This window comes from Ylistrum balloti, unplaced genomic scaffold (genome assembly GCF_031769215.1).
Source record: "Ylistrum balloti isolate Yb309-2 unplaced genomic scaffold, AGI_CSIRO_Ybal_v1 Utg371090, whole genome shotgun sequence".
NCBI lineage: Eukaryota > Metazoa > Mollusca > Bivalvia > Pectinida > Pectinidae > Ylistrum > Ylistrum balloti.
The window spans coordinates 154,104-181,794 of record NW_026782601.1 but is presented as its reverse complement, the minus strand read 5'-3'; the positions used below and the strand labels follow the sequence as shown (position 1 = coordinate 181,794).

General features: G+C 33.7%; 1 protein-coding gene across 1 annotated transcript in view; it reads left to right on the top strand.

The window, feature by feature from the left end:
- Positions 1-2,703: 2,703 nt before the first annotated feature.
- LOC132560649 (DNA repair protein RAD50-like) overlaps positions 2,704-27,691 on the top strand; it is a 63,222-nt gene continuing 38,234 nt past the window's right edge. The window contains exons 1-12 of the mRNA XM_060225313.1: positions 2,704-2,853; positions 9,596-9,677; positions 10,700-10,851; positions 11,008-11,080; positions 11,263-11,427; positions 13,366-13,461; positions 14,965-14,976; positions 19,359-19,454; positions 23,177-23,308; positions 24,826-25,008; positions 25,570-25,803; positions 26,123-26,155. Coding sequence (XP_060081296.1) covers positions 2,704-2,853; positions 9,596-9,677; positions 10,700-10,851; positions 11,008-11,080; positions 11,263-11,427; positions 13,366-13,461; positions 14,965-14,976; positions 19,359-19,454; positions 23,177-23,308; positions 24,826-25,008; positions 25,570-25,803; positions 26,123-26,155 — 1,408 coding nt within the window. The remainder of the gene's footprint in view (positions 2,854-9,595; positions 9,678-10,699; positions 10,852-11,007; positions 11,081-11,262; positions 11,428-13,365; positions 13,462-14,964; positions 14,977-19,358; positions 19,455-23,176; positions 23,309-24,825; positions 25,009-25,569; positions 25,804-26,122; positions 26,156-27,691) is intronic.

The following is a 27,691-nucleotide window of genomic DNA, read 5'->3' as shown; positions in this document are numbered from 1 at the left end:
CTAATCATGTTGGTTTCTCTCTGAATGCAGTGTTCAGGAATCGTATTAACGGGTCTCGGTGATATTGTACTGATGAGTGGGTAAACCACAACCTGTCATTACTCAATAGCTTGGGACCGATCAGGATCAAAATACTCTCTTATAGGTCTCTAATTATCCGGCTTTGAAATTTTTTTTCTTCTTACAATTCAATGGAGAATTTCAATCTTTTTATATACAGAGATGGGATTCTAACTTAGAGTCAGACAATATAGTAATATGTTTCAAAGTGTTAAGAATATTATCACTAGTGGATCAGTGTGTAGGTCCAGGGTAGGTAAAAAATAACATAAGATACAAAGTACCAGGTTTTTATACAAAAGGTCAGACAATATTGTAATATGTTTCAAAGTGTTAAGAATATTATCACTAGTGGATCAGTGTGTAGGTCTAGGGTAGGTAAAAAATAACATAAGTACCAGGTTTTTATACAAAAGGTCACAAGGGATGACACATTCTTTCTAATGTTTTTGTGTTACACATTTTAATGCAGAAACCTTTTAAAGAAGTCTCAAGTTGTCTTTCTGATATGTTTCATTTAATTACAATCTCATTTAACTTATTATTCATTAAGTCTAAAGATTTAACTTGGTGATTGAAGAAAAGAAAAAAACATCGCTAGTGTAGTCATTGATATACAAGAAAACCAACAAAGATATAAAACAGGATCCTGGATAGTTTACATGTAGGTAGATTAATCTTTCATCAAATATATCTAGGTAAATGTATTTTTCACAAAGGCTAGTGTGAAGTATATGTGTACTTATGTCAGCTTTTGTAAAGTTACAGGAGAACAATTATACACTGAACTATCAACTCTACTGATGTCTGAGGTAAATCACCAAGTGTTAAGAAAATCCGTTAATAAAACGCAACCTATAATGGACACTTTAATTGTCACTTCAGAGGGTACTGTTAAATTTCAAAGGTCACAGGTTCGAATCCAAGTCAACTTTTTGACCTCAATGTTCAAAATGTTACATGTGCTCAACCAGTGGGAGGGCTAATGGGATGTTTGTGTAGAATATGGAGGGATGCGTTTTATGTTGTGCTGATTTCTTGTCTTTTATATTTCAGTGTAACCAAGAATTACTTGATGTCATGGTCTGATACGGTTAAGATCATTTTGTGGCCAATAATTTTGTAAATATCCAAAATAAAGAAACAGTAGTCAAGTATACAAACTTGTTTATTTTGTGTTTCCATAGCAACCACTATAACACAGGATGTTAATCAAGGAGACACCACACAGATAACCTCTAGTGTGTTAGATTCACAGTGCTTTTTACCTGTAACTAACATTTTGAAAATTTAGATTCAGCATCATGTTAAGTTTGAAGTACAGCTTTACAAATCAGATGTAATATAAGACCTTACTTCCATTTCAGTATCATGTTTTATGTTTGCAATTAAAGAAAAAAAATCAAAGCAAAATATCTGAGTAAGACCTCGGACATTTAACTGCTGTTTTAATTGCCTCTCAATGGCTCCGTAAAATCCATTTTGGCTCTTTTCAAGCATTTAATGGTGTAAAATATTAAAGTATTGAGTTGTAAGGGATCATAAATTGCCCTATCTCTAACAGTTTACTGCCTGACCAAGTGATTTTCTATTGGTTCTTACTTCAGTTCATAATCATAGTTTTCTCCTACTGGCCAGCACACTGGTCAGTTTGGTGTGGTGAAGTAGCCTCGACTCGTCAATTGTACTTTGTAGTGGCTCAAGTAAGGAGCTGCAGTCTGTTACAGGTAAGTCAGAATTAATTCAGATTAAAGTTTCAGTGTGAATTTAAAATTGTTTAAAGACTTTATTCAGAGGACATAATCCAAATTTAAAGTTTAATTCTATTTTACTAAAGCTTTAAAGCACTAAGTGTATGTCCTTTTGCAGTAATCTTGTGAAGGGTTGCATTAAACAAATCTCGACCTCTGTATCTGCAGATATGAGACAGCTCCAGTAAATATAGCCTGGAATCTGTTTCAGGTAATTGTGTGAATGAAATCTTTTTAAGTGTTTTTATGTGAATTTAAATGTTTAGGGATACAGAATGCAGATATACAGAGGCCATCAGGCTAATTAATTGGTGCTGTAAAACACATTGAAGATATTTGTGATATACAGCAATCCTTGCTGTCGTTGTACATTCTTCTTGCTGACTCTAGTATCTGTCTGCTGTAGAGTGGTGGGCCTGTGTCTCTGTGATCCTTTGTAAACAGTAAAGGATCAACTAGGACCGTGTGGGACTTATATCACCCAGATCTCTGACAGATACACAGATTCTGTCCTAGATCTATAACAGACACATAGATTTCATGTCATTTGTTATATATCCTGTCACATATACTTCACAGGGGGCATATATTTGGACACCTGTCTGTGTTGTATATCAGCTGTACTTTCGTAAGCTGTTTCCTCGACTGTTGTAAACTGTATACATATTTGGACACCTGTCTGTGTTGTATACCAGCTGTACTTTCGTAAGCTGTTTCCTGTACTGTTGTAAACTGTATACATGCTGACAGGTGTTTGTGCACATTTTATTGATGCAATTATCTTATCTACAGTGCACCACTGCCAGTGCAGCATTATTTTTCAGCTTTCCTGCAGTATTGCTCCAGTATATTTCAGTATTGAACCAGTTTCAATGCAGTACTGCTTCAGCTGATGACTGCCATTCCTGCAGTACTGCTCCAGCTGATGACTGCCATTCCTGCAGTACTGCTCCAGCTGATGACTGCCATTCCTGCAGTACTGCTCCAGCTGATGACTGCCATTCCTGCAGTACTGCTTCAGCTGATGACTGCCATTCCTGCAGTATTACTCCAGTATAATTCAGTATTGTATTTGGTTCAGTGCAGTTCTTCTCTGTCTTGTAGCTGACTGGTTGTATGACTCAAGCTGCATATTGAAAACAAATTAAAAAAGAAAAGAAAAATAGATTAAAAAAAAATATAGAAAAAAGTAAGGTAGGTGATGTCTGTGAAACTAGATATACCACAATCTGTTTTATTTATCATGTATGAAATTTGATGACTGCCTGAAGTCTAAACAGTATTTATTTATGTACAAATTAAAGAACCTAATGAAATAAGTTCACCTATTTCTCTCTGTGTTCACATAGATGTAGACCAATATTTTCCATACACATCAATTCAAATCTTTTATCCATTGTGTTTGTGTATTGAAGGGCCACCTCTGTCATAACTCACCAACATTCTTACCTTAAATACATGTGTATGTGCTGGGACATGACTTTATCTATCACTACCACCCAATCACTACTTGCGCATGGTGTTGAATATAATGGTACTGTGATGATCACTGTGATGCTGGTTATCAAATAATCACAATTTAATATCCCCATAGATCCATTGTTTCTGTAATATAAGACAGTCTAAATCTCTATGATCTCTTACTGATTTTTGCCAGACTTGATTTGAATACTTTTGTAAAATAGATGTCCCCAGATTTAGTGAATTGTTAGTGTGGCAAAGTTGATCTATTTCTATTTAATCTTGACATAAGTACATGAAAAATGTCTGACAGTATTGCAATATGTTTATAACTTCTTACTCATTAACACCACTTGATTTTACAACATGATAACATGGCCTAATCTCTGGCCAGTTTTGTTTGGTTACCATTACATCAATCCATTTTACAAGTTCCATTTAGAATCTGACCTAAATACATTACAAAAAGAACATGAAGAGAATGCTGTACTGTAATATTTTCTTCAAATTATGACTGTTTTTGTTCTATATAATTACTGATAATCATGATTGTTATTGCTAAGTGGCACTAAGTTCATAATGCCAATATCGAACTTGATTAATTCCTGAGCCATCTTCATGTTTCTTCACCGTTATCTAATATACTCATCTTATCAAATTTATTTCTTTTACGAAATTCTCCACCCTTATTCCTAGGCTTTGTCTTGTGAACAGCAAACACACTTCAGAACACCAAGGTTAAATTTTAACTCCAAAATAGGATGAAAATACTGTGTTATATAAAACGAAACAGAAAGTGTGATGTCACAGAAGGATTGATTTAAATTAACTCTCACATAAAGATGATATGTAAAGGTAATATATGAGGTTAACATATAGTTAATATGTAATGTAACATATACCCTTAACTCTTACTTAATTAGGTAAATAAGTAAAGGTAACATATACCCTTAACTCTTACCTAATTAGTCAATAAGTAAAGGTAACAGGTATCCTTAAGTCTTACTTAATTAGGTCAATAAATAAAGGTAACATATACCCTTAACTCTTACTTAATTAGGTCAATAAGTAAAGGTAACATACACCCTTAACTCTTATTTAATAGAGTCAATATTCAAAGGTGACATACACCCTTAACACTAACATGGACGTAATATGTGCACTTTGGATCAGAAACATCAGCCATACCCTGAGGCTATGACCTGATCTTGCCTTGTCACGTAAATTAACCAAGCAAGTCTGTCCCATTTATATCTATTGAAAAGAATCTTTAACAGAATGAAAACAGAACAGTAAATATTAACTTAAAGGTAAATGTGAGCTCTGTGTGATTAAGTATGTGGAAGTACTGACTGGTATGGATAGGGTTTACAGTTGCCTACAGTAATCACAGTTATACTTAATTAGGTGTCCTCAAAACAACAATGAAAAGTAGTATTTCTTAGATCTATATATTGAAATTATGTTTTCTAATTTTTCTGAAACTTGAAAGGTTCTTCGTCTATGTATATGTAAATATCTATGTATTTTCTAAACAATTTATTTGTCACCATAGACAGAAATAACTTGTTTTAATTACCAAACAAAATGTTTCTTGCTCAGATAAATATTAAAAATAAATGGTATCTATGGGAACAAACCGTGGTTGACTTGTTATTGTTTTTGTACAAGGCTGAATTTATTAAAGAGCTAATCAAAACAGGTCACAAAGAACTTGCAAAATCCTATCATTTCAATTTCAGTATGAACCATGTGCATCATATATACCCATCAGAATTAGAAATCAAGGATACACCAGACTCTTCTACATCAGCTGCTTACCTCTATCTTTTCCTATGGCGAAAACCAGTAGTGACAGATTTCCACCAAGCTATCTATGATAAGCATGATGATTTCAATTTTCCTGTTGTGAATTTTCCATTCTTGGATAGCAACATCTCTACATCCCCAACCTATGGTGGTTACCTGTCTCAGTTGATTCTATATTCTAGGCCTGTTCTCAATATCACTATTCTTGTACAAGATGTCAGCAACTGACAAAGTCACAACACAGGGTTTTAAGACATTCAGGTTAATGATGGGGAAGCCTTTTAATTGTTATAATTACCACATAAAGAAATATCTCTGTATGGTATTAAGCTGGATGTATTGGATGTTTGTTAGTTTGCCTTGTGGTTCTGTTGTTTACTTTGTTCTCATTTGCGAACATTATTTACATTACTTACATAAACTTACCAAGATTTACTTGGCGAGTGTTGTCGATGAAGCAGAAGGCTCTGACCCTTTCTGAAATGCCTGGTCTTATTCTCCTTGTACTTTTCAGAAGTCTACACGTAAATCTTTGTGTTGTTCATATTTTGCAAAGTTTAATCCTAGTTTTGTCTGAATTTGTTGATTTCTGAAAGGGGAGACTACCATTAATTACCAGCAAACTGCTGCATTATGTTTACACTTGTTGAGGAACCATACTAAAGAATAATGGAGCCTGGAATAATTCTACTCGGTTCTAATGGTCTGTCTCAGACAAAATAAAACTATGTGCTTGTCCTGATCCAAACTTAACATCATGAATTTATTCCTAGTTTTCTTTTGTCAGTCCCACAGGTAAAGTATGAACTTAGGAATAAAAAGCTTGATGAGTTGGTGAGCTAATATTTTACCAGGGTGATTCAGGGCTAATACTAAAACAGTAAATGTTTTATCTTCTGCTGAATATCAAAAGGTATACAAATGTCAGATGTCATTGTAGATAAAGGCTTCACTGTGATGTATTTTAAAGTTCCTCATCTTATCCAGTAATTTCTCAAACTTGTTTCATTTGAGAAGTTGATGGTATAGTCCCAGGTCTGTGTATTGATAAAGGAATATGTGACCATGAAATTGTAATCTTATCAATTTTCGATCACCGATCTATAAATCTGTTCGTAGGTCGTCTGTCCTCCCGCAGGTCAATACAAAGTCTTTTGTGAGAAACTACTCAAGTATTAGACAACAAACTTGGTCAATTTGTCAGGGGATTACTTTCGATTGTCACATCACTATGTGAGGATTTATTTATATAGAGTGGCTCTTTAACCTCTACCAACCTGGCGTCAGAACCAGTGAAAGACATATAACATGAAAGTGTGAAAGTTGTCAGCTACCTGTTACAGAGATGGTGGCCATAGAGTTACCTTATGAACGGAAAGACAAGGAGACAATTTCTCTGTCGAAGATCAATACATATCTGTGGTGACATGGACATTTCTGTAACATTTTATTTCAACAAACTACATAACAGTGAAGTATTAAATAGATGTACATTAGTACTTGACTGGATGACTATCACTCACTAGATAGTGTAGATTGTTATAAGGCACTCTGTATAGAATTTGGAGGATAGCTAACCATTACCATCCATTAGAATCCAATGCATTGATGTCTATTGTTTTACTGAGTAAAACAATCCATTGTTATTCAAAGCATTGCTTTCCCAAGCATATCTAGCCATTGTCTAGTTATAAACACACAAACTGACATTTAGTCAGAGATATTGTGTCAGTGACCCTGAAGCTTTTTGCATGATAAATATGGAGATTGAAAATCCTAGTTTCAAACAGAAATATTTGCCCAACATGTACAGCTTAAAACATTTCAGATTATAGATGTTAAATGTTTATGATGCCCTTGTGTTCAACAGAACCCTAAGTTTCTGGATCATTATTGAATGAGCTGAAGAGAAATGGAGACAAAACAAAGCCATGTTGTTTTATTAGATTTAAATACTTCCCACTTAGGAAACGCAATGTCAGTTTTTAGGTGAATTATCAAGCTTACTTAAGAGATAAAGACAACATCTTTTATATATCCCCAACATATTTTATTGGAGGAGAGGGGGTCATATTGTCTTACTCATGTCTGTTTGTTATTTTTTGAATCAGTAAAACATCTTGAGAATCTCTCAGCAGGTAACATCACATTCTACACCTTATTAGACTCTAGTTTACATACCCTGTGTGAGGCATCTTGTCTTGATAGACATATTCTAGCATTTTTTAGTATTTTTTAATTTGGAACTTACCTGGTGCAGGTGAAATAAATTACTGTTCACTATCTGCACTATGAACTGAATGTAGGACCTTTAGTTTATTACTCCTACTTGCTGTGGAATAAGCTAAATTAATTCTGTACACTTAAATTGATGGGAAGCAGCTAGAACAATGCAGATGGCATAAAAAATATCCTAAGTTCAAAATCAGCTTTTTATATTGCTTCAATGCATTCAGTGATAATCTTTGAAAATAAAGTTTCACATTTTGCCAACTTCAGTCAGTGCATTTGGAACTGAGTATATGAAAATTTATAATAATGAACCAAGGTCTTTTTCATACATGATAAACGAAATTTAGAAATATTTACAGGTGTATATCCCTACAGTAAGATAGTTTAGTATATAGATGATTAAAACGTCTAAAGCGTTAAATCTCGTCAGATAAAGAATGAATTATCTGCTGGAATGTTTACTTCGCGAGGCCACGGAAATACCGCAATCTACACACAGGTGAAACTTAAGCCATACAAGAATTCTAACTTAACATCTTAAATGGGAATGTTGAAAACATCGGTTTTAAACTTAGATGGTATTCATAAGGGACCATAATGTCTCAGATGAATGAGAACTCATTTTTTTGACACATTTGGATAAAAAATCTATTTTTGATAAATGATTAAATTGACAATTTAAAAATCCAGGTCTTGGGACAGCCAATATTGACTCTTGTCATAAACACAGACAATGTTATCAATCTGTACAGAAAATATTAAACCTCTTGGATACCAGGATCAATATTAATGAACTCTTTCTATACTCTAATATTTAATAATGAGACAGTAAACATGATTTATCAGCCGATATCGTTATAATTTTGACCTTATCAATGTGGAACGAATTCTAAAAAGCTAGGGAAAAGAGTCATGATTCCTAGATGATAAAAATTCTGGCATTAGTTTTTAAAAATGGTTTTCTGATTGTAGAAATTTTCTTTCTGATATTTTTTTGAAAATATACAGGAGCAAAATATAGTTTGTGAAAACTGTATCAACATACATGTACAAGTATTTGGATTAATTTTTGAAATAAATTTTGATAGTGAGTGTGAAAAGGTGTCTGTTATTGTATTATATCAGATGGACATGCTTTCTAATCCCAAATTATTTGGGATGTGTGTTCAGTTTTTAAATGTTTTGAAAACAAATTTTAAAACGTGACCTGTATGCTATTCATGTTTAAGCAAATAGACCGGAATATAACAGGTTGAGTCCTTTTAAAAAATTGACAGAAAAATTACTGTGTATCATAGTTTCTTACTCAAAAATTAAATAGTAGAAAAATACAAGGAATACATTTAAAATAATCTTTGATGTTTCATTCAGTCGAAGGTTGTTGAGTCTCAGGGATAATTACCGTCACTTGATTTATTTCCACGGATCTTCTATATAAAGTCTCAGGTTTAATTAGTGTTTATGTACACGTTTCACTGGATCCCAACAGATTAGGCTTAGTTATCTTTGCCTTACATTTATGTAATATTTCCTAATTTGTTTGTAAAAATTGTTCTATTTTTTTCTCTTTTGGGGTTCTAGTCTATGTTTAAAATGTTAAATACATGTATATGTATGTTTAAAATGTTAAAATACATGTATATGTATGTTTAAATTGCTTCTACAGTTTTGTAACTTGAAATTGAAGTACTGTTAAGCTAAGCTGATGGCTTGGCTCAATAAATACACAGACTTCAAACCTGTTCAGACTAGAAAAACTGGAAAATTAATAAACACACATTTCATAGTGTTGTTGTGTGATTTCTGTCTGTAATGTTTTAGGAGGGAAAGGAAGTATGTAGCATCAATTTCAAAGTGTTTTATTGGACAATGGAAATCTTCAATATCTTTGCATGAATTTAATATTTCATTGGTGAAAACCTGCCATATCTTTGCTTGGATTAAACATTTCATTGGTGAAAACCTGCCATATCTTTGCTTGGATTAAACATTTCATTGGTGAAAACCTGCCATATCTTTGCTTGGATTAAACATTTCATTGGTGAAAACCTGCCATATCTTTGCTTGGATTAAACATTTCATTGGTGATTTTTTCTAATGATTGATATTTGAACACTGGAATTTGGCTGAACTTGAAGCCTTCAGCTGATTAAAGGATTTTTTTGGGTTAATAAAGGAATCTGAGTTAATTTGAAGACACAGAATCCTCCTAAATGTGAAAGTACAGACTTACCAGCTTCTAACTACTGTGTTCAATTTCCCTCTATAATTACATGTTACAGAATGGGATGGTGAAGGGTCAACTGATTTCCAATGATGCTGATTGGAGTGATGAAGATGGTGTCAAATCTGGCTCAGCAACAGGTAAGGTCTTGCAGGTATTACATGTAAGGTAATACACAGCCATAACTATTACCTACATTACAAGTAAAATATGTAAGGTAACATACACCCTTAAGTCTTACACAAATTACAGGTATAACATGTAAGGTAACATGCACCCTTAACTCCTACACAAATCACAGGTATTGCATGTAAGGTAACATACACCTTTAACTCCTACACAATCACAGGTATTACATGTAAGGTAACATACACCCTTAACTCCTACACAATCACAGGTATTACATGTAAGGTAACATACACCCTTAACTCCTACACAATCACAGGTATTACATGTAAGGTAACATACACCCTTAACTCCTACACAATCACAGGTATTACATGTAAGGTAACATACACCCTTAACTCCTACACAATCACAGGTATTACATGTAAGGTAACATACACCCTTAACTCCTACACAATCACAGGTATTACAAGTAAGGTAACATACACCCTTAACTCCTACACAACCACAGGTATTACATGTAAGGTAACATACACCCTTAACTCCTACACAATCACAGGTATTACATGTAAGGTAACATACACCCTTAACTCCTACACAATCACAGGTATTACATGTAAGGTAACATACACCCTTAACTCCTACACAATCACAGGTATTACATGTAAGGTAACATACACCCTTAACTCCCACACAATCACAGGTATTACATGTAAGGTAACATACACCCTTAACTCCTACACAATCACAGGTATTACATGTAAGGTAACATACACCCTTAACTCCTACACAATCACAGGTATTACATGTAAGGTAACATACACCCTTAACTCCTACACATATCACAGTATAATGTGTAAGTTTATACTAATCCTCAATCTTGTACAAATCACAATCTACTTTGGGAATACTCTGAATGGGAACGATGAACCAAAGATGCAGTTACCAATCTTTGTGATTTGGAACAATTTTCATCAGACCTAAGATTTGGGAACATTGTTGAGAGTGTACGATTTATAGGGCTGAATGATTTCAGGTGTTTCTGAGGCTGAAAATGACGACTTGAACAAGGGGAAGCAGAAAGCAATAATCATGGCCAAGTCTCTCAATGGCAGAAAGTTTGATCCAGTCAACATCATTCTTGACAAGATTGATGCAGAGTTATCTTCTCTTGGTAAATCACAGTCGGTAAGTCTTATGTAGATAATTTATTATGATAAATGTGAATGTTAATACTCTTCTCTAAACAAAGTCATTACATGAAATATTAATTAGGTGTTTTTCATAATCTGTAGTGACTATTTTTTCTGGTTACAGGTAAAGTGATATTTTCTTGTTTTGTAGAGCTCAACAACAGGAAGCACAGTGTTACGCAAGCCAGGTTCTAGGTCTAAGGGTTCTGATGGATCTCGTTCTGGTTAGTATACACAATACAGATACTTATCCTGAACTGAGTTCAAATGGTTTGATTATTTGGAGGGTGTTGAGTTGGGGGTTGGGGATGGGGGTAGGGGTGGTAGGATTGAAATTAATTTTATTGAATTTCTAATGACTGATTAAACAGAAAAAAACTCATATGCTGTAAATCTTTTATTGTAGGTGGATCTCACAAAAGCTTGTCAAGTAAGGATGGAACAGACACAGGCCTTGGGACGGCCAGTATCCATGACAACCTGTCAGAAGGTGGGGACCTGCCTCGAATCAACGGAACAGCTGAGATATACAGCGACATTGGAGCTGTTACCACTGATCACTATAGTGATGGTAAACAACTTTGTAATGATTTCGCTAAACATGCTTCTGTTCAGCAGCTCAATGTCTCTTTTTTTCAAACACATATACTGAAAAATTCCTGAAAGGACAAATGCAAATACTTGTGCTCAACTTACTGTGTTGTAAATATTAAATGTAGAATTAAAATGGCTGTATTCTTTCTTTAAATGTATTTGTTATTTGCTAGCTATCAAATTTAGACCATGCAAATTCATTTTTGAAATACATATATAATATAAATATTTGTGATAGTCATCAAAATCAAGTGATATGAAGCATTGCCCACATGAAAATAAATGGCATTATTATATGTTGGATAGCTTAGAATATATAGGGGAAAATGTGATATTAACTGGAAATGACATTAACAGATGTGACATTAAGTGGGTTCCACTGTACATTTACAAATTTTGATCTTGTAAAATCATGTTGAATTTTAAAACGATTGCATTTACCAGAATGCTGAGTTTTCAAACGTTGTTTATGTGTAAACTTGACCAATACTCTAAATTACATTTCTTATCGTCTTTCACACAATATGCTATCTAGTATCTCAGTGTTACCTGAGCTAATTTACCTGTAGAAATACACACTTCACATGTACTGGAAATAACTCACATATTTGGTCAATCTCCCTGTATTCTGGTCCTGGAGATTACAGACTTATCATCAAGTGTAAATCCTGTTTTATCAGGAGGGTTTCCTTTGATGATCAACTATTGGAAGTGAGATCAGTACTTAAATCTTGATGCTTATTAATCAAACAAAAATAATAGAATTCTCCATTTTGGGTGGTTGTAGTTTAATGTTCACCTTTGACATGCAGGCTTTCACAAGTGAAAATATGAAATACAGATACTTATTTGTTCTGAAAAATCCAGAAAGCTTTATCATTTTTTAAGTATGTTTTAACTTCTGCTAGTTTGATATCTGTATCTGATAATAAATGGATAAGAGAAATTTTTTGACTTCTGTAGAAGGTAAATGTATACAGTGACGTTGTAAAGACCAGAGAATCGTGTGACAGATTTGTGTATTGGGGTGTGAGAGATTTAAGTCCTGTAATCCTTACTTATATAATCTATTCTGAGACTCACTTTTATAGCTGTTGTGGTATACCACCTATTTGTTCCTTTACATATAAATATTTCACAGACAAGAAGTAAACCACATACCGTTTTATTCTGCATGCCGTGAATAAATTTAAATCGTCCCTACAGAATGGATTTGAAGTATTCATGGTGGACCAGTGTATACATTAAATGTAATTCACTCTAGATTGGAATATACTGAAGGGCTGTATTAACGATTTGTGTACAAATAGGAAAAATGTTGTGAATATCATGTGTGTATTTACAAAACCATTAATGTGGATGTGAGATTGGAGTGGACTCACAAGGAATCATATCAATCAAATATATTTATATATAAACTAGATTTCTTATGTCTAGTTCACCTTTATGCTGTGACATTAGTCAGTAAGACTGTGGACAGAACTCTACCATCTATGACCTTTAAAACTTGGCACAAAATTTAATTTCTTTTTAAACCTGAGGACAAATTTGACTGACACATTTTTCTCATTGGATTACAAAGACCACTATGGTTCATTGATAAAATTAAGTACTTATTTGTATACTTTTAAACAGTCAAAAACATTCAGTGTAAAATACACTTGTTCATTCTTGTACTTTGCTGAAATGACAACTTTCAAGATTTTATCACATTTCGGATGTTGTAGACTCAGAAGTGGATTCTTTGAGATTGTCTGTGTATCTGCTTTGTGATGAGTCTGTAATAGTTTCAATTGTGTTGTACAATATGTACTGATATAAAGAGATCAATCTTTATTCGTACATACATAGTGTATATGTGTTAGTGTCTTATTGGATGTAATAAATAATATGGCCACTTATGATGGTTTGACAGAGGATGCTAAAAAAACAGGACCTCCAAGTGACCTTGACTCTGTCACAGCCCAGCAAGTTGATGCAAAGTTCAAGGCCATCCTACGCAAGAAAAAAGGTGAGACTTAGTTAACTTACAAAGTATCCTTGTTCATGAGATGAAAAAATTGTATCCTTAATATCTTTCTAATATATCACCAATTAAAGGAATTTGAAAATTTGAGAAAAATATTGCAGTTAGGAAGAAAAGATAATTTTTTTCAATTGGGAGGACATTTCCGTTTTCCTGTCATGACAGAAATCATTAGAGGAAGTGCTTATTAGTCCTCATTTTGAGTTGCAACATTTTTAAGTTCTTGAATAAGCATAACCTTAAAGATCTTTTAATAGGTCATACATTTGGAAGGCATGTATTGATAGAGTTTGAGGGAACTTTGGTTGAAATACCTTTCAAGAATTCAAATCAACTGCACCAAATGCAATTGCTGATGTTTTTTTCTAGTACCTCTCTACCTGTGTCTCTGACACCCTTGTCCTTCGCTCTATGTCTCTGACACCCTTGTCCCTTGCTCTGTGTCTCTGACACCCATGTCCTTCCCTCTTTGTCTCATACACTCCTGTCCTTCCTTCAGTGTCTCTGACACCCATGTCCTTCCTTCAGTGTGTCTGATGCTTCTGTCCTTACTTCTGAGTCTCTGACACCTTTGTCCTTACTTCTGATTCTCGGACACCTTTGTCCTTACTTCTGAGTCTCTGACACCTTTGTCCTTACTTCTGAGTCTCTGACACCCATGTCCTTCCTTCAGTGTTTCTGACACCCATGTCCTTCCTTCATTGTCTCTGTCACCCATGTCCTTGCTTCAGTGTTTCTGACACCCATGTCCTTCCTTCAGTGTCTCTGACACCCAAGTCCTTTCTTCTGTGTCTCTGACACTCTTGTCCTTACGCTGTGTCTCCGAGGCTCTTGTCCTTCCTTCTGAGTCTCTGACACCTTTGTCCTTACTTCTGAGTCTCTGACACCCATGTCCTTCCTTCAGTGTTTCTGACACCCATGTCCTTCCTTCAGTGTCTCTGACACTCTTGTCCTTACTTCAGTGTCTCTGATGCTCCTGTCCTTACTTCAGTGTCTCTGATGCTCCTGTCCTTACTTCTGAGTCTCTGACACCCATGTCCTTCCTTCAGTGTCTCTGACACTCTTGTCCTTACTTCATTGTCTCTGATGCTCCTGTCCTTACTTCTGTGTCTCTGACACTCTTGTCCTTACTTCATTGTCTCTGACATCCATGTCCTTTCTTCTGTGTCTCTGACACTCTTGTCCTTACGCTGTGTCTCCGAGACTCTTGTCCTTCCTTCTGTGTCTCTGACACCCTTGTCATATCTCTATATCGATGATAGTCTTGTCCTTACCTTTGTATTTTCTGTTATGAATTGCAAACCTATGGACACATGTCCTATTGCAGTTTGATTGACTGAAATCTTTTTAGGGTGAATTTCATTTTTTCTAGGTGGTGATGTATGTCACCAAAGAAAGAACAAACACTAACTATTAAGCTTGATGTAGGTGTCCTTGCCTTATGCATTAACTGAACTTAATCTATCTTGGATATTTGTATTGTAACAGCATACCGGAAAGGTCAGTATGATGGTGTTAGTACTGTGGGTAGCAGCTTATAGACCCAAGATTTGGTTGTGAGAATGACTGGTGGTGGTTTTGGGGCTACTGACTTTCTGACATCGGGAATATTAAACCTGGGGTTGTACTGTAAGGATTATAAAATGTACATAACACATGTATTTAATTGTGGATTATATTAGTCCTGCTGATCACTTTGACCAATCCATGTGGGATTAGAAAGTGTCAGCACACAGTGTGGTGTGGCAGTAAGGGAGAGTGAAATACCAACACACAGTGTGGTGTGGCAAGAAGGGAGTGAAATACCAACACACATTGTGGTGTGGCAGTAAGGGAGTGAAATATCAACACACAGTGTGGTGTGACAGTAAGGGAGAGTGAAATACCAACACACAGTGTGGTGTGACAGTAAGGGAGAGTGAAATACCAACACACAGTGTGGTGTGGCAGTAAGGGAGTGAAATATCAACACACAGTGTGGTGGAGCACTAAGGGAGAGTGAAATACCAACACACAGTGTGGTGTGACAGTAAGGGAGAGTGAAATACCAACACACAGTGTGGTGTAGCAGTAAAGGAGAGTGAAATACCCACACACAGTGTGGTGGAGCAGTGAGGGAGAGTGAAATACCAACACACAGTGTGGTGGAGCAGTGAGGGAGAGTGAAATACCAACACACAGTGTGGTGGAGCATTGAGGGAGAGTGAAATACCAACACACAGTGTTTGTTATATGCCTGTGTAGTGGATATCAGTAAACAGACATTGAATAACTTAAAAATATTAGTCCTGCAAAATTAAACATTTGTACATTGTATGTAATTGTGTGTATATGTGCTTTGGTATTGATGATTGGCAGTAAACATCCTTGTTGTTTATTATATATGTGTTGGTATTTGTGATTGGCTGTAAGAGTCCTTGTTGTTTATTATATATGTGTTGGTATTTGTGATTGGCTGTAAGAGTCCTTGTTGTTTATTATATATGTGTTGGTATTTGTGATTGGCTGTAAGAGTCCTTGTTGTTTATTATATATGTGTTGGTATTTGTGATTGGCTGTAAGAGTCCTTGTTGTTTATTATATATGTGTTGGTATTTGTGATTGGCTGTAAGAGTCCTTGTTGTTTATTATATATGTGTTGGTATTTGTGATTGGCTGTAAGAGTCCTTGTTGTTTATTATATATGTGTTGGTATTTGTGATTGGCTGTAAGAGTCCTTGTTGTTTATTATATATGTGTTGGTATTTGTGATTGGCTGTAAGAGTCCTTGTTGTTTATTATATGTGTTGGTGTGTGTGATTGGCTGTTAGAGTCCTCATTGTTTTCTATATATGTGTTGGTGTGTGTGATTTCTATCTGTGCTCTCTTTATGTGGAAGTGAACAGGTCAGAAAAAACTAAGAATAATGAACAAGAACAGATTGTCTTGGAGAAGTTGACATTTTAATCATCTCTTGATAAGATGTACTTATAAAGTGTTTCATTGAATCACTTTTGAGGTGTAGTCAAGGTATGAGTGACTGTGACAACCCATGATCAGTAATACCTTGAGTTTTTGTGTCCTAGAATTTACCCTGACCTTGACTTTTTGTATTATAGAATTTACCCTGACCTTGAGTTTTTGTGTCCTAGAATTTACCCTGACCTTGACGTTTTGTGTCCTAGAATTTACCCTGACCTTGACGTTTTGTGTCCTAGAATTTACCCTGACCTTTCCTTCTTGTGCCATGGAATTTACCCTGACCTTAACTACTTGTGATCATTTGGTCATAGTGGGCGTTAAAATGACTGATACTAAACTTTAAGACCATGACAGCAATAGTTCTCTTATGATGCTGCAGGTTTAGTTTCTAAATACTATTTGTTGTATAACGTACGTCTCTTCTGTTTCCCTTTCTTCTTGTGTGATGTGTTATTAACAGAATCTTAGATCTATATAGAATAGCTGATGAAAAGGACCCTAATAAATGTCATATTTCAGATAATGGCTTTTCCACTGAATTTTTTCAGCTGAGAGATGTTATCTCTGAATGTCTAATTTTAAATTCCACAGGTCAAGAGAAACAGAATCTCTTTGCAACTAACCCTATTTTTCAGCGACAGCAATAAGCCATTGTCTGATAATTATCCCTCTAATGTCTTTTACAATGAAGATAAATTCTGTTACATTGTCCTACAGTAAGGAACTCCTCTCCTGATGTTAGTGTTTACCTGCTGGGCTTATTTCTCATCAATGTTTTGCGAACATTTAGATTTGCATTTTCAAACAAAAGGGTTATAGATAGATGAGTTTCTGCGAGCTTGTAGATGACTGGAAATTTGTGACGGAATCCTGCAAATTTTGTTTATTGTCTTTCATTAAACAAGATTGCAGTAAAAGAGACTGGTATTATTTAGGTGTAGCACAGGTATCCATCTGGCAATTGGATTCTATTTAGGTGTAGCACAGGTATCCATCTGGCAATTGGATTCTATTTAGGTGTAGCACAGGTATCCATCTGGCAATTGGATTCTATTTAGGTGTAGCACAGGTATTCATCTGGCAATTGGTTTCTATTTAGGTGTAGCACAGGTATCCATCTGGCAATTGGATTCTATTTAGGTGTAGCACAGGTATCCATCTGGCAATTGGTTTCTATTTAGGTGTAGCACAGGTATCCATCTGGCAATTGGTACCTATTTAGGTGTAGCACAGGTATCCATCTGGCAATTGGTATCTATTTAGGTGTAGCACAGGTATCCATCTGGCAATTGGATTCTATTTAGGTGTAGCACAGGTATCTATCTGGCAATTGGATTCTATTTAGGTGTAGCACAGGTATCCATCTGGCAATTGGATTCTATTTAGGTGTAGCACAGGTATCCATCTGGCAATTGGTTTCTATTTAGGTGTAGCACAGGTATCCATCTGGCAATTGGTATCTATTTAGGTGTAGCACAGGTATCTATCTGGCAATTGGTTTCTATTTAGGTGTAGCACAGGTATCTATCTGGCAATTGGTTTCTATTTAGGTGTAGCACAGGTATTCATCTGGCAATTGGTTAGGGTTATGTACTGTAAACATACTTAATTTTAGCTCAACTTATTATTTTATGGCAAATTAGTGCAATGACAAACCAGCACATCCAAAATGTTTGCTATATAAACAAAATACACAAACTGTACTTAGTGCAATTATATACATGTATGTTAATGCAATACTTTCAGCACAAAAATGCAAAGATAATGTCACCACTAAAATATGTATGTTTACAGTATCAGGGACTAATAAGCATACTGCAGTAAATGCTTGAACAGACAAAATATATGGTTACAGTGTCTGAGGTTGAAAGATTCTAGGATTGTGGGTGATTTTATAATTTTATTATTTTCTGTGTGTAACTATATTGTCTGCTTCTTGACAGGAAAATAATTAATATTCTTTAACAAAACAGATTGTTATCTAGGTATTGTTATACAACATGTAATTTGAGCAGTTATGTTTCATTTCTTTGCTCCCAGATAGAATCACACTTCAAACTGAAAAATGTAATCACAGTTTCTGTTTGTTGTTTGTTTAGCAATTAATTGTGGATAAAGAAATTTTTCATTTTACTACTTGACCAAAAAAGAAAAAAATTCTAAAAGTACATTGTGTAAAATTTAAGTTCATTCAGTATTGTCTGAATTTTAGATGGTCAGCGTACATTTGGAATGCCATACGTGTGTATATATCCCAGATGTTGAATTTGTGAGAGGTTAAAGTGAAATTGAGCTTAAATAATGTGTTGTGACACATGATTGAATGTTCTTATAAGATAAACATGTTGTTCCCAGTATCCCTGTGTCCACCAGTACCCTGGTACATTTACGATATTGTTTGTGTATCTGTTGTGTGTACCTCATCATTATTTATGTGACGGTAGATTCTCTATGAGATATACTGATTTTGAAGTTAATTACCTGTAAAAATCAATGCTTCTGGTCTCCAGTGTATTGGTTTGTATTTATAACTATGCTAGAATGTCTGGAGATCAACGTGGTCAGACAGGAAAACATGTATTATATAACACATCATCATATCCAGAGAATATGTTGGAGGCCAGAGATGATGGAAAAGGCTGTGAAATTCCTCACATTAATGGCTGGTGGCCAATTGTTTTTATGTGGACATTTAATGTTGGAATCATACATATATACTTCACTGTGAAAATTCAAATGTGGTTTCATTCACCTCTAGAGTATTTTGAAAAAATTTGAAACAACCAAAATGTGTATGATTTTAAAGCAGGGAACCTCATGGTTTCTCTAAAATTTCATGAAAGTGGCAGTTCTGATTGGTAACAAAATGAAATGTCATTATTGATAATGAAATGAAAATATCCAATTTTTATTGACTTAAGGTGGTTACCTTGACAACCTGAAGGCTAGTGACACAGAGACAATAAGGACTGAGGATTTTGAGAATACATTCAAGGAAGCACTTGTGTACCAGTCAGGTAAGCCAGAGTTACCTCCCTTCATATAACCATTGTACGATACTCGGATGCTTTTGTTTGTGTGAACATACTTGCTCATCCCTTCATTTTTGGAATTAGATAATAATGGATCAGTTTTGTCCTTAAGGCTGAAATAGCTAAAAATCTCCTGAAAATTGTAGTAAGTCTGCAAAGCCTGTACTTGTTTCTTATTACAACAGTTAAAAGGTTTTGGTGACAAGACTTTTGCTCAACTCACATCAAAAGCACCCTGTTTAGAGAAAGAATCTCATCACTTTAACCCTGCATATTTACATTGTAATACCTCGACAATAGCTTGTTATCAAAGTTCACTTAACTATCTCTGTTTAACCTGATACACATTTATATTGCTATGATATGTATACTAGAGCAAACATTTTACCCTTTCTTTTCTTGGAGTTATCTCCCTTTATATATATATATATATATATGTATATTTTTTTTTATTTAATCATAGTATCCAATAGATTTCTTTTTGTGGAAATCACTTTTTAAGCAATGTGTCAAAGATAAAGGTAAAATATATCCTTAACTTAAATTCAGTTAAGGAGAGATGTCATGAATATTGTATATATACATATAGTTGTATGACATTTGTAAGTAAAATGATCTCCAACAAAGTAGAATTAAATGGTAACATCAACTTATTTCGTGTCTTTATCCAAGGACCTGTTAAAGCTTGAGTGAATTTTGATATCATTATGTTTTTCATACCTGTATATAACATTGTATACACTCAAAATCTTGCTAAACTGAGATGTTGTCTTGGAAGTTGGAAGGTTTTGATTTCAATATGTGAATATATATACAGTATGTATATTGCTGACTAATTATACCTTCTAACTGCATGGTTTGTCAAAACCTAGCCTACTTATTCATAGAGATATTTTCTAATGATTAAAGCAAACAGATTTTGGTACATGATTTGTGTATATGTTATACCAGCCATAAATGGAAATAGTCAATTTTATTGTTGTTTTTGAAATATTGAAATTGGTGAAAATATTAGGGATGAAAAAATGAAACTCTCAGTGCATGTTTAGACCACAGTGACAGTGCTGTGACATGGTTGTGTTGGTCATTGGTCACTTATAGTTAGGAGTATCAAGACTAATAGAGATTTGTTAATAACACACAAACTAGGTAATAGATCATTATTTCATGTGTAGAAGGGAGATAATTTTTTTCTATGGTCTAAACCTCTGAATTTGATGTAATATGGTGTGTTTATTTCATTTGATAAACCATTAGATTATAGATCTGTCATAGAATTAAGAATTTATCATCATTGATTTAAACATATTTTATTATCATTGTTAGATAAATGGATCAGATTTATCATCATTAAAATGAAGATTTATCATTATTAAATTAAGATAAATAATCAATAGATTAAAGATACATCACCAGTAAGGTATATTGTAAATGAATGGAAGATACAGCAGAAATGAAAATAAACATGATTATATGATAATCGCCAGTGATTCAGTACTTAAGAATTTATGTTGATGCAAAATGTGTGTAACTATGGTAATATGCCAAGTGTAGATAGTTTGACATTTAACTCAAAATATCAATTATAGAGGATCACAATATCTTTATTATTATTTAAAGTTTTTTTTATCAAAGAAAATCATTGTAGATTTCTAGATTTTCTTTGTATAAAAATGATAGAAATATGTTTTTTTTAATACCTTGTTGCTCTCTATGCTATCATGATAAGAACTGGTTTATGTACACACAGAATAAACCTTTCCTTTTCACGTATTATTGGAGCATGTATTCAGTGATTTTATTATTTATGAAATAGAACTACATAAATTTGTCAGAAGAGTTATGTATTACTTGTGTATGACATTGACTTGTGATTACTTGTTGTTATGTAATACTGACCATGTATCTGTAGATCTGCATGCTGTTTGTGTAATACAATATACCTAATGTCTCTATACAACTTCTGCTTAGTTCTCACTGCAGTTGTAATTAACCTTGTTAAAACTGCAAACATTTCTATATCAGTGATATGGTTTTGTACCATTAATGATCGTGTTGAAGCTACTGTTTGTTTTCCTTTTATCAGCTACGATACATTATTACTATTACTACTATTGTAGTAATATTTCAAGGTTATTTTCTTAATTGAAACCTTACCTTATTTGGAAAATAGATTTTGTCATACAACAGTTATATGTCATCAGTATGTAATTTTATATGAAAATTAATATTATAATCATTGTATTATGGTTGTTATAGGGAAGAATAAATTCATTAAAACAATCTTTTCATGCTGAAATCTGATATAAATCTTATGAGTAAAATGGCAGAAAATCATATCACTGATATAAGTACATTGACAGTATGAGTATAATATAAGTATGTAAGTATTGAATTTGTACATGATCTGCAAAGACCTTTATTTCTGCTGGATGTTTTAGAATTATAATGGAAGCTACATCTGTTATCATTAAATGATCCACTGAAGTGGTAATAGACATCTTTTGAGTCAATATTAACTGAAGCACGTTTCAATATGATCAACATGTAATGTCATTGTGGATATTAAGGTTTTTGCAGTATATTTCATAATTCTTATGTAAAATACTGAAAACAAATATACTTTTTCTTTTATTAACCCATGCATGTAAGAGTTTCAATATATATGTGATCTTAATTGTGTACTGTAGATATGCATGAAATCTATAAACATATTGTAGCTCTTCTTTACCATATATATATATATGATCTATTAAAAAGTGTTTGATTTCACAAAAATGTTCAGTAACTTATCTTTAATAGATTCCTTAAACCTCTCATTAGATCCTTACTGTGTGCATATTAGTGGTGTGAGTGGGGAAATATGTGAAAATTGGATGTGAGTTATTCCCCATGGATAAAACCCTCCTTATATGCAGAGTTATTACCCTTTGATATAATCCTTCTTATATACAGAGATATTGCCCTTGGATATAACTCTCAATATATGTAGAGTTATTGCCCTTGGATATAAGTATCAATATATACAGAGGTATTTCCCTTTGTTTACCAAATGTCACCATGGACATTTCTTGTATACTTTCACCTGTAATTAGCAAATTTTGTATGGAAGTACCTCTTAGAGTGGTAAATTCTTACAACCTAATATTGAATCACATTGCCCATGATAAAATATATGGTCCTTATTTTTTGATACAAGAGTTTGGCCGAGGGGTATGGGACTGTTGATTGCCTCTCCTGATTCTTGGTTCGACCTAATTGGATATTTTTTGGCCTGGACATCTGATGCAAAAAAAAGAAAAAAATTAATACAGACTAGAAAAATTGTGAAACCTGTCTAAACAGCAGTGTTTATCTTAAGAAAAAAAATTACAAACTAAACACATCTCATTGTATACATAGTAAGGATTATGTAAAACTAGCATGTACTGTCTCGTCTCGAATGCTGTATCAAGTTAGCCCTACATTTTACTTGTACTTTTAACTTATATCGTTTGAAATTCCAGCAAAAATGATAAGTTACCTTGATTTTCTATGTAGAAGTGTTTGACTAGATAAAAACAAAATTCTTTCACAATTAATTGTGTAAGAAAATAAAGACGTTGGAAATATGGTAATAAACAAACCAATGTTGGACTGCCAGTGTAACTGTACTATGTCTTATTGAATGTTGATGGAAAATTAATTAATCACCATGTCTCGGTCAGACTCCGACACACTGGAAAATATGTCTGACGAAGACAGCGATAATGTGTCCGGTAAACTGACCGACAGTGGAGCCGAGACTCCGACCAAGGCTGACCTCTCCTGGGATTACTATGACACTGACCAGTCGAAAGGTGGGCCCTAAATCTGTTGTCCAGTGACTTCTACAGCTGAAATGCTCAATTTTAATTTTTTCATTTTAATTTCTTTCATGTTGAATGATGTTTTTAGTTATGTATTTGAAGTGTTTATAAATGTTTATCAATATGGTCAAGATCTGTCTGGGATTTGGTTCCTTTTATTTTTGTGTCTATCATTGTTGTATGAGGGTTATTTTAAGAAATGTAATTTTACCAGTTAATTAATGAAAGATCTGAATTATGATAAAAAAGTGAAAAACTTAAAAAAGGAAGTTTTTGTCTGAAAATGGACTAGAGTATCTTTAAAAGTAATGCTACTTAAAAGTGGTCAATCAAATTTTTATTTTTTAGTTGAATGTGATATACAAAAATGTCAGATTTCTTCAAACTTAGAAATATATCACACATCAGAATGCATGCTGTGTTCATAGGCTTGGAATGTTTTTGTGTGCTGTGTGTTACATATATCGTAAACATATCAGTTATAATCAGAAGCTATGAACATTTGGAATATCATTTATATTGTGTTTAGCAGTTTAGTGATAATTTGACGTAGAAATGATAAAACAAAAGCTTTTAGTACAAGATTACATATATATATGCATCAGTTTACAGACAATTAGATATACAGCATCTTAGTTTTTGTGAGTGAATCAGTCTGTGTATCAATTTTTACTTACTTTTGCATTTGATGTAGATTTTAGCAAATTTGATTCTTAATCAGAGTTTCATGATTCATTCATTAACACTTTCATCATCACGTTTTGGTTTTAATTAGATTGGATTGATATTAATTATTATTAATGTCTAACACATGGAGTTATCTCCCTGTAACTGCATTCAAATCTACATGGAAAGGAGTCATTGTTTACCATGGGACAGACTGCATTCAAAACGGCAATGATGATAATATGAGCCTCACAAATGGAAAATTGTCTATTGTAGTTGCTTTTATTTTGAATTCATGTCTTGGTTCAGTTAATGAATTATATTTACATGTATGTGTCAAAATTTTTGATATACGCTTTGGTATTGCAATATAAATCATTGATTTATTTTTATTTTTTCTAATTTGTTCTTTTAAAAAAAAATTTTTGTTTCTTTCTTTAGTGAATAGTCACATAAAAGTTCATAAATTATTTTATGAAATCAATTTTTTAATGGGAGGCACAGAATCCATCAGTATAAATATTCTAAATATCCTCAGCTCATCAGCAAGAGTCCATTTGGAGATGTCTTTGGTAGCTGTTAAGTGTTATCCTTCTTGGTCTTTAATGTTTATGTTTACAAATGATTCAAAATCACTTAAACAGCACCAACATAAAAACTCTTGAGTTAAGTTCAACATGTATATTGATATGACATGCATGTCAGGAAAAAAAATTACAGTGATAATATATACAATGTATAACAAAATGGCATAAATTTAAGAGAATATTGTTTTTATTTAAACCAAGATATTTATAAATAACTTAGACATCAGCTGATGAGAGTCTAATATTTACAAACAGCCAATAGAAACACTGATGGTGAAGAAAGAGTGTTCGAACGACCCCTCTCTCCATCTGGACTCTCTCAGAACAGAACTCCATCACAGCCACTTCCTTACCCATCTGATCCTCCCAGGAATGGAACCTTGTCCCAGTCTAAAACTGTACGACAGACTGAAAACAGACTGAGCTCACAGCCCAGAGGTAAGATGTAGCCAGGGACAAAACCATAAAGGATTGAGCAAATTTTACACTATGTGAATTTACTTCTTTCCTTTAAATTTTTGGAAATATTCCTGTTGGTGTAGATTGTAATCCCTGGAATTGTGAGGATAAGAACTTCTGAAGTCAGTTTTAATCAAGATCATCATTATTCATGGAAAATTGTCAACTAAATCAATATTGTCACTTAAGCATCTCATTTCTTCTTAGGTTTTGTACAAATATTATACACATGTAAAGTATGGGAAAGTCTTGTTTGGTTTACTTTATAAGGATTCCAAATTCAAAGTATTGTAGAAACATGGAAAATTGTGATCACTTCTGCAGCTTGTCTTCTCAAATCTGGATGAAATTTTCCTATTGACTCATGTTTCAGGGTAATATGGATTTTCACTAACATTGATTGTTGTTATTCAATAAAACAGGTTTGAATTAACATAGGGGGGATATTTTGTGTTCCAGACACTCAACAGTTATATACCATGGTAAACAGTCTAGAAAATAGACCTTACCTATTTGATTTAATTAATTATCTTTTGTAAGGTACAGAAAGACAGTCAACTTTTCATGGATCAAAGTCATCACCAAGACGACAAGCTAGTTATTCCAGGAGAAAACTTGGCAACATCAGTGACGCAGACTCTATCAAGACAGAGGATTTTGAAGTCAAATTTCAGGAACTTGTTTTTCGACCTTCAGCTGAAAGTGAGACTGACCATACAGAAAATGACCCTCTACATGCCAAAGTCAAGGAGATTCTCAAGGTCACTGCTCCATGTAAGTCCTATTTCATATACAATTAAAGTAGATTTAAATAGAGTGTTTCAGATATAACAATATTGAAGTGGTTGAAGTTACAAAGGATCTTAACAAGGATTAATTATCATGATCCTACTACATCACCTCTACAGCTGGAACACTATGTAACCAGTAGCTTTGTTGTATATTGATCTGTCAGATTTGTAAGACAATATCATTGTGTGTCACTCATGATTAAGTGCCTGGTTTGAGTTTAGAAGCCTTATTTATGACACATGAGAGACTTTGACTTTTCTTGCTGATTATATATGATATATTATCACAACTAACACTGTAGTGATGCTGCTGAAGGGACAAATCAAATGGTTGGGTAAGTTATCTCCCCTTACTGACTCAGTGTCCGAGATGCTGTGGGTTTGTTGAACCTCGTGGTTACACACATGTCTAACTGTCCCTCTTGTCATTGTCACGTGTGCTTTTATTAAGGTGTTACTTGATCTCCTCTCAGCAAAGCTGAATTTCTTAACCTTCTGGACACAGGAGCTGAAGTGGTCTCCACCAAGTTTGTCACTTTTAAAAAAAAGACAAGTTTTTCACAGCAATTAACCAACACTACAAGCTGCCACCATCTTATCACAGTGTCTAAACCCCTCCCCTCTCCCCACCTCCATAAAGGAAATTATTAATTACTGTAAGTTGATGTAGGTAAGCATTGATTGATTGGCCTGAAACAGAATGTCCTTTACACATCTTGAAATGGTTTTTTGTCTAGGATTGGCAGGAATCATTTGCATAATACAATGTGAATATATCATACCGTAGACTTGGTGACATTCACTATTATTAGAGATAAGATTCACTGTAAATGAGACTGCATACCTGTAGACATGCCTGATTACTGTGACAGTTACAAAACATAATCCCTTTGAACTATCTTTAATGAGACAAACTGAACTAATAACCAAGCCAAATTAAGCAACTGAACATGACTGAGAAGTAAATATAAAGTACCATTTTTTAAATTTTCAATCACGTCACAGTGAGTGGGATATTGATTGGATATTCATTTTCTATGATATACTGGCTGCACACAGAGAAACAGTTTATACCATTTTTATCATATTACCCAGTAATTATGACTTTCTGAGCTATAAATAAGACAACTTCTAGATTTGTGTAAATTATGATTAATTTATGAAGTAATGTTACATTATAACAATTACAAACAATATATAATTAATGTAGATATGTAAATTGTCTATAATACCTAAGTGTTTTCCCTACCAATCTGTTCACGATAAAATACTACCTTTCTAAAATGACGAATATAAATATGTTTGAATATAATCATGTATAGTTTTCTAAGTCATTTTGTTATATCATGTTGCCTCAAAAAGTAATCTGATCTAAAACAAGTCGCTCCACAATTTATTTCCATAATCTATAAATTTTAAGAGCTCACCTGTGGAACTCAGTACAGATTGAAATGAATGAATTGTAAGGAAAACATCTAAGATAAAGTTTAATTCTGAGTTATCCAATATTTATATACAATAACATCTACATCTATACGGACAGGAATGTTCTTGCTATTCTATATTGATGTAATTCTTATAATTTTGAACGTCAATAGTAGCCAAGACATTTTAGTGTTAAACGTAAATCGTGAGAGATCGTAAAGAAATGATAAACATATAGATCATTGAAATACAAATCCTTCAAAACTTCTTCTTTACGTACATATGTAGAAAAAACATGGCACAGGTTCCTAGGAGATCAGTGATACGTATGGCAGTGAAATGAGAGAAAAATATATATACCTTCAGATTTTAAATTACAATATTTTAGTGCTTTCAAAACAATCAGTATCCTGTGCCTATGTATAGTATGTATATACATACTGAGT